The 9,076-nt window shown below is 38.0% G+C and overlaps 1 protein-coding gene across 4 annotated transcripts in view; it reads right to left on the reverse strand.

Annotated features, from left to right (window-relative positions):
• Positions 1-9,076, reverse strand: part of LOC107675168 (IQ motif and SEC7 domain-containing protein 1-like) — an 83,716-nt gene that overhangs the window by 26,527 nt on the left and 48,113 nt on the right. Inside the window, exon 1 of one of the 4 annotated variants that reach the window (XM_016469419.1) lies at positions 275-479. The exons of the other annotated variants lie outside the window; for them this stretch is intronic. Coding sequence (XP_016324905.1) covers positions 275-339 — 65 coding nt within the window. The 5' untranslated portion in view covers positions 340-479. Of the gene's footprint in view, positions 1-274; positions 480-9,076 lie in introns of those variants that run through there. 4 annotated transcript variants of the gene reach the window in all.

The following is a 9,076-nucleotide window of genomic DNA, read 5'->3' on the forward strand; positions in this document are numbered from 1 at the left end:
ATATATAAACGTAACATATTTTTCTTAAACATATACATGCATGTGTGTGTATTATATATACTTAATAAATATACACAGTACACACACATATATTATGTAAACAACAACTATTATTTTGGATGCGATTAATCGCAATGAATCATTTGACAGCACTAATGTAAACAACTATTCTTTAATGGCATTCATTTTATAGTCATTATACTCAAAATGCACTGTTTAAACACTAGTTCAGACCTAAACTTGCACACAATCACTAGCTATAGTCCAGTCTTACCAGCTGTCCAGCTCCAGTTCAAGCAGAGACTGTGTTTTCTCTGAGTTGCACTGCAAACACCACATATTTGCAGAAGAACACGCGTCCACAACGCAGCCAACTCAACCATCACTGGATCCAAGAGCTCCAGAGCTCTGAGCGCAGCACAAGACTCTCTCTCTCGGTCACATCCACCAAGAGGAATCCCACCGACAGACTTGATGCCAGCAGCCTATGAAACGCAAACCCTGCTTCAGATCTACAGTTAGAGGTTGTGCTTCTGAAAGAAGGCGGGAGAGAGGGAAGGAACCAATGAATGAGTGAGTGCACACTCACAGGGTGACTTCTGCACGGGGCGGCGGAGGAATGCAAGTGGGAAAGAGAAGAAGCACCTCTATTAATAGAGCCTTTCAGAGAGCGAGAGAGAGAGAGATTGTCCTGCTCAAACTCTCCAGCTTTTGCTGCTCTGCTCTGACCATCATGTGTTTATGCTGCACGTTCACATGCTTCACGTGTTTAGACAAATGCACACTCTTTCTCAGCATTACAGAAACATGCTGCATGTTTTTTAAAGGGAAAAAGACGTTGAGTATTCTTTGACCTTGATTCAATGACCTTCCTTTGAGTTTATATGTGGATACAATGTCTTGATTCTTGTTCTTATGTTCTGTACTTATGGTTACATTTGTAAAGAGTACACAGCGTTACAGCACATAACACACTGAATCATTGGGAATGGATTTTAAACAAATATCTACATCCTTGATTAAACTAAATAATTATAATTTCACATTACAAACATCAATGATGCAGATAGATATAAAATGTTGCCCCTTATTCTGTAAACTTCTGTCATTTCTGTCATCCGTATTAGTTGGGCCCTAAATATTTGTGTAAGCATAAAAGCAGTTATACACATAAAAAGGTCTAAATGTAAGATTTATTTATTTGAATTACATATAAAATGCATAATTTACAGATAAATTACACAGCTTAACATAAACAAACAAAATTAATATAAATAATAAACTATATAAATAAACTGCGTATTTAAATAATAAACTGCATATTTTTCAGTCAGACATAAGATAAGATTATACATTTAAAAAATTGCCATAAAATCATGGCATAGTTTATTATGAATGGTTTGCATCTATTTGATTTCATATAAATATTAATATAATCAAATTATATCATTATAATTATAAATATTGGTACATATTGATATAATTAAGTGTATTGAGTTAAAAAGTATGAACCTGGCTAAAATATGTCTAGCTGTGGAACAAGCAATATTCAGTTTAAAAGGATTGAGATTGAAAGAAATTGGATTTATTGATGATAAATATATATATAAACCTGTTTATTTTGTATTTCAAACTCATTCAGTTTATTATTACTATTACAGAACTTTTACCTGTTCATTTATGTTTCACTGACAAATATGCACCACATTAAGTTTATTAGTTTATGCTACAATATAGTTTTAACATGAACAAAGTAATAGTAATCTTGTATATTGGGTGCTAAATATTTCATTACATCATAGAGCATTATATATAATTCAAGTAAGGTGCCGTGAAAAGGTTTTTGCCCCCTTTCTGTTTTTTTTTTATTTTTTGCATGTTTGTCACACTTAAAAGATTCAGATCATCAAACTAATTTTAATATTACACAACGATAATGCAAGTAAAAACAATGCAGTTTTTAAATGATTATTTCATTTATTAAGGGAAAAAAGCTGTCCAAAAACCTTTTCACGGCACTGTATATATAGAGGTCAAGTACAAACATGTATGATGTGCCAAGCAGCTGTAGTCGTGGACTGACAGGGCTCTAGATGACGGTGTGAGGAGCGTGAGATGGGGCTGTAGAGGTGCTGGGAGGTTCACTGACCCTCTCCGAATAATGGCATGTGAGGTGACAGCAAAAAAGAGAAAATAAGTACCAGATGGCCAACTGTTTCCTTTACAAGGACACCAATCACTGCGGCTGCATTACTGGATGAAGGTGACCACATCCTCTAATTAGAAGCGGGACATTTTCTCTCCCTGTGGAGAAAACGACTGCTTCCTTTGGTTTGCAACTAAAGCAAGCGGTGCATTGCTAAAGGGAACAGTTCACACGTTAAGAGAAGCAGCGCAAACATGTCGCAAACCTCCGTAAGTCAGTGAAAGAATGACACTTGAAGTCTGTGAGCATGTGACATTACGGGCTATTTTACTCACTCAAGTTGTGCAGCAGTGAAGTGCAGCTGTTCCTCCTCCAGACCTCACAGCTCACTTATGCATGTGTCACCTGTCACATCAAACTTCCCAATCTCACATATCCGCTTTAGCTCACCAGTGCAGAAAACATGCATGCATGCAGCAAACCTCAACCAGAGCATGGAGCAATAGATGTGATCTTGATTATGTTTACTTCATATTAGTGTTGTCAAAAGACCCGGTATTTCGGTACCAAGTCGGTACTAAAAACATGAAAACGTTACGGTACTAGGTTTTCTTAAGTACCGGTGGTACCGAGGACCCGGTCAACCCGGTTCTTGATGCGCTATCTAAAAGCTATCCTCTTTCAGTGTTGCCAAGCCTGCGGTTTTCACGCTGAATTGGGCTGCTTTAACACTGTTGCCGCGGGTTGAAAAACGACCCCACTAACGTGATATTTATTTTGGTACCGTGACAACACTACTTCATATCACACTAAAATATGCTGTACATTGGGGCTTTAGGGGAGGGTTTGCAGTGTTTTTCACAGTAAGAGCCAGGTTGATGTCAGATCCGGGAAACCCAACTGGCCTCTCATAAAACATCTGCTTCAACTCAAAGCTTATGCTTGCAATAGCTAACTCCCACCAGGCCCACAATCACAGCGGCTTATTATTGCGCCTGCCAGTCATTATTATATTCTCATTAACCAGCCTTAAGTCATCACAAAGTTATATGGTTTAACAAGAACTGACCAGAAAATATGGAAAGGGGCCTCCACCCTCAAGAGTGTTAAAAAGCAACACCACCCCTGAAAAATGTCACACTGTGTTTCCATCCAAAGTTATGAATTAAACGTATGCACAGAATTGGAATATTGCATAAAACATTTGCGAATAAAGCACCGTGTCCACCCAGGGAGTTGAAGAGAACATATCGTCACTTCCTGATTAACTTGAGCTAAATATCGCAAAGAAAAACCAAATTTGCTGCAGTATAGTAGAAGGCACTGTATAATAATTTGTGTATACAATAAATTACGAGCTTCAGAGCGCGCTGATGAAACACGGTCATGTTTTCTTATTTTCTGAGTCTGCTGTTTGGGAACGCAGTTCTTGGAGTTAATTATAAAAACGTGATTTTTACCGCTATTTTGAAGTTATTGTAGGTACTTTGCCTTTGCACTGTCTGCAAAAAGTGAGATGTCACGCCAAGGCAAAAGGCAGTAACTTCCACATTATGCATCTGCATTATAAAAAGAAAAAAAAAACTTTAAAGATTATTATATATAACTCCAGGCTGGCACTGGAAATCTGGCAATTAGATGTTAACCTACATAAACCTGATAGTCAGCTATAAAAAAATAACTCTAGAGAGAAGGATTGTATTACATTTATTATATTTTACTTAACCTTGATGAAATCTGTCATGGGAGTGTGCAGGGAGACTTCAGATATAAAAACACGGACTTGTTAGGAAATGTTTATTCAATTAAATCATGGCGCGGTGGCTTCACTTGTTATGATGTCTTGAGCAATTCAGTTCTATAGGCCTATTAAGTAGTTGTAGCCATTGCAGCGTGAATGTCGTCTCAGCTATAACTGTGGGAGAATGTGTCAGCATGGACGTGCATTGTCTACGCCGGGCATAGTTGCGCCTGATCGTAGTTTCATTTGGTGCAACAGGTGTAAATATTTATCGTAAAGCTGGACGTTGCAAAACCCAGCATAGGGCATACACTAAGCTCTTTTACGTCTAGCTGGTGCAACTGGCCCCAGGTGAGTAACAATCCAAGGAGAATATCTGGTAGGTCTTATGCCCAGTTCAGACTACACGATTTTAGCCCGATTTTACCACGATTTGCTTGACGTAGGGTTTCGTGGGGATTCGTAAACGACAATGGGCGTCGGGACGCAAGATTCCATCGTTTTAGCACGTGTAGTGTGACATAGTGGACAACAACAGATTCCGCGTCTGCAATGCTTCACAAAATCACGACAGAAAGACTAGCATGTTTAATTTTTTTTCCCGTCGTCCACGACGAGTTCTGTCACATTGGTGACGTTGACCAATAGCAGCACAGAAGCTCTTTCATACACAGGTTTCAAACATGGCGAAATGAAAGAGAGATGATGGTGCTGCTAGGTGGAATTATGAGATGGAGGACAGGTTCGTGGAGCTGTGGCAACAGTACTCCTGCCTGTATGTGTCATCGAGGGACTACCACGACAGAACAAAGAAAGAAAAATGCTGGCGAACGATAGCGGAAGCGCTTCAGCAATGTTTACACTCGTTTTCGGAAGTCAGTCGCTAGTTCCGCCTTCTCGATGACATCACGCGCGTCGTTAAAGACGGCACGCGATGAATGGTCGGGAAGCAACGTGTAGTCTGACATGTTTCTTGTCCACGACACGACAAGATCTTAGGAGTCAAACTCGTGTAATCTGACACAGTGACTATCGTGACCGACAAAAATATCGTGTAGTCTGAACCTGGCATTAGACGAGACTAGACAATCCATATGTGTGTGGTGAGTCCTTTTAACCAGTGCAGGTGGAATGAGAGACAGCGGGTGATTGTGACTGGATGATTGGTGACAACAAGCAGGGGAGCAGCAGGAAGGATGATGGGAAATGTATTTCATATTAGGTGACAGGACTGGTGACAGTGACAATAATTAGTCGAATAATCTTATGTATCTAATGATACGAATGTAAAAATAAAAAATATATAATGTGGTAAAAATGTTCACATATATCTGACCAAGATATGGTTTTAAATGGACCAAAGTGAACATACATAGACAAGTTTTGAACCCTGTTTTGTCTTTAAAACTTGAAGAAAAAAACAATGTCCAGTACAAACATGACTGCCGCTCGTCACAGTTGTCAGAGGCAACAAAAACAGTCCTTCACTCTTAAAAATAAAGGTGCTTCATGATGCCATAGAAGAACCTTTTTGTCTAAATGGTTGCACAAAGAACCGTTAACATCTGAAGAACCTTTCTGTTTCACAGAAGGTTCTTTGTGGCGAAAGAAGGTTCTTCAGATTATAAAAAGGTAAGAAAGAGATGGTTCTTTAAAGAACCTTTGACTGAATGGTTCTTTGTGGAACCAAAAATGGTTCTTCTATGGCATCGCTGCGAATAAATCACCTTTATTTTTAAGAGTGTTAGGCTAGACCATCCCATTTAACAACCCTCGGTCCAACCTGCAAAGGAGTGGCCTTTGAAGTCTGAGTCCTTCAAGGGATGCAGCCTTTGAATTGGGACACAGTAACCTTCCAGGTGAAGATAATGAGGAAATTAAGTGGTCTTTCAGTGCTCTCTTCATCAAGTGCATTCTTATTGGCTGCATTATGAGTCACAGTTGCTCTGCTCTCTACAAAGTCCCCAATTCAAGGTCTTTGCCCTTCAGAGTGAGCAGAAGGGCTTAGGGAAGCTCACTTCCAACTGGAATGTGCCCCTGGTGTCATCAGGTGTATGATGTAGTGTAGGGCAGCAGCAACAAATTGAAAAAAAAAAATCATAGTAAAATAACTGATTTACATAGGGCTGCACAACCTGGCCAAAAAGCCAAGAGACGGCATCATCAGAGTCTTGTAAGCATGTGTTAGTGTTGTCTCCTTCAGATTTCTGTGCAACCGATGCACAGATAATTGCTCTTTCAGTCTATCGTGCCCAGAGGGTTGCTGGCTCGCATAAATCCCCGTTGGAGAATTTGTGGCTCTTGCTCTGGAATGAGAGAGACTCATTCTCCATTTACTCAGGCCCCAGACCGGGTCCCCAGGCTCATGCAGATCCTCTAAACTTTAGTGGCGGACGGACTATGAATTGCCTTTTTCTCATGAGAATGCATGGAGACAAATACTTATGAAATAACATCCTGCGGCAAAACTCAAAAGGAATAAAACTCTTTTAGCCTTTTGAGAAACATCTATTTGTTCATCTCTCATCCATCACTGTACTGCATGGTATTGTATGCATGAAAATGCACTCTATGAACACTCATAGAAAAGCAATAATCACAGATAGACAAGAGACAGACGTCAGAATGCTGTTCCATTCACACACACTTTATACTGGGACAGCCATTTCCAAACATGAACCCCAAGGTAAAACTCAGTCAAATTCTGCATGATTAGAAAAGGCCACTCTTAAAAATGTATGTTAGTTATGCAGTCCAGGTAGGGGTGTGCGATATATATCGTCTGCGATAATATCGTAATCCAGGTATGATTTTGCTATGACTTGCTATGGTGTGTCAGCAGAAGTTTAAAGCTGAAAGAGAAACTACCACCATCGTGTTCAAGATACTTAACCTCAGTTTGCTCCAGGAGGTCTAAACATGTAATAGGTGATCTGTAAGACACTTTAGATGGATAAACTAATAGCACATTAAGATGTAGTTTTTATATAAAGAAACCTGATAATTACCTTGTATTTAAACAACTCACGATCACACTGTATTTTAAGGTCCAATTCTCGCTATTAACAAACCATTAACTACGACTTTTGCCTCAATAAACTCCTAATGTGCTGCTTATGAATAGTTGACAGTTGTTAAGTTCAGGTGTTGGGTAGGATTAGAGATGCAGAATATGGTCATGCAGAATATGTGCTTTAAAAGTACTAATAAACAGCCAATATGTTAATAATAGGCATGCTAATAAGCAACTAGTTAATAGCAAGAATTGGTTCCTATACTAAAGTGTTACCCAACTCACATGTCATATTAAATTATATTAAATTACATATGCATCTCTAATATATACTGTAACAGAATGAAACAAATATTACCAAAACTCCACCATATAGACAACTGACACATTCATATTCACAAAAGAAAGCCACATACACACAAACATACACAACCCAAAGCAGATCTTCAGGAGACTGAGATGGTGGCTGACTGCAGATCAATAATCAATGAGTTCATTAGTTCAGTCTCAGCACTCACAACACACATACAAGTTTCTCACTCAAAACACACGTGCTGTCTGTAATGTTTGTAGTTGAGATCAGCTATCAACAGATAAAGAACCAGCAACAGCATCAATATCAACTCAACACAAACATAATGTATCATGTATCAGAGTCGATGACAAATAATGATATACAAGGAAAATCTGAAAATTCTTAGTAATGCAATCTTTGCATCCATGTTGCTTTTTTAATATTTTGTACTATTATCAGAAAAAAATACATGATGTTAAACTTGGAGTAACCAATGTGTAAAATATATATTTTTGAATTGTGAATATAATGACGTTTTCCTAGGGTTTTACAATTTGACATGAACCTAAACTAATCCCAAATGATCTGAAATGTTAATTATTTTCATGAGGATCTACAAGAAGGACTATTTTCTGTTCCAGGAGGGTCACTGTCTAGAGAATTTAGTTTCAACCCTCCACGAAAGCATGTCATTTTAGGGTCAGTGACAGGAGATCCCAAGGTTATCTCAACAAGTTTTGCTGCTGTGATAGTGGACTTTGATCCTAATGTTATCTTTTTAGCTTTTTCTCAGGATTTACATAGGGAAGACTGGTTTTGAGTTGGTTCTTCCTGTAGGAGAGATGATACTGAATCATTCATGAGAATATCACATTTCCTATCTGACCAAACGCAGAGCACACAACACCCTCAGGACAGAAACAACACTTCCACTGGCCAGGAGCAGCTTACGTAAGAGGCTTTCAGATATGATTTTACACTGTTTAGAGTTTTTTTACCCAACAGATGGGGCAACAACATCACATCTGAGCTCTAGTTACCAGCACTGAACTATGAAACCAGACAATAAATCTCCGAAGTCTTATGATGATCTAAATTCACTCTTTCTTTCTTTGAGAGCGGAAGATGAACATCAGGAGAATTAGTTTTTGACATAAAAATTATTACACACCTATTAATTGCCCCTTAATAATCAGTGGTGTATAAAGTACCTGAAAGCCATACTCAAGTAAAAGTACAGATATCTTACCAGAAAATGACTTTGGTAGAAGTTGAAGTCACCGTTTAGAATATTACTTGAGTAAAAGTCTTAAAGTATGTGATATTTATTGTACTTAAGTATAAAAAGTATTTTTTACATCTTAAACGTACTTAAGTATTGAAAGTAAAAGTACAAGTAAATGCAAAATGGAAAAGAAGCAAATAAATATATATAAAAATATGTTCATACACGGCTTGAGTAGCAAGATTGTGTTCAGTTTTAACTCTTTCTTCCATTTTGTATTTTTGGGTAAGAATAAGAAACACTTCATCCGGTACTTAGTGTCTTTTATTCCAACATAAGAAATCATTTATGGAATCTGCATCTGAAATAGCATTCATTTTACAGCATGTATTTACACAGTTTATGTATCTCAGAGGGGACATGGATGCATTTAAACTGCAGTTACAGATGCATAAATAGGCCTAATGTTTTGTTTTTAACATAAAACATTGAATACTGATATTTGAAATAACTTAAAACATGAAAAAATAGTCAAAATGTGACAGACGGCTGATTCATTCAGGAACAAAGCATTTGACTGTGTAAATGAGTGAATCACTGAATCATTTATTCAACCAATTCGTTCAAAAAGCTGATTCATTCAATAAGTAAACACC

The sequence above is a fragment of the Sinocyclocheilus anshuiensis genome, unplaced genomic scaffold, assembly GCF_001515605.1.
Source record: "Sinocyclocheilus anshuiensis isolate Anshui unplaced genomic scaffold, SAMN03320099.WGS_v1.1 scaffold1556, whole genome shotgun sequence".
NCBI classification, from domain to species: domain Eukaryota; kingdom Metazoa; phylum Chordata; class Actinopteri; order Cypriniformes; family Cyprinidae; genus Sinocyclocheilus; species Sinocyclocheilus anshuiensis.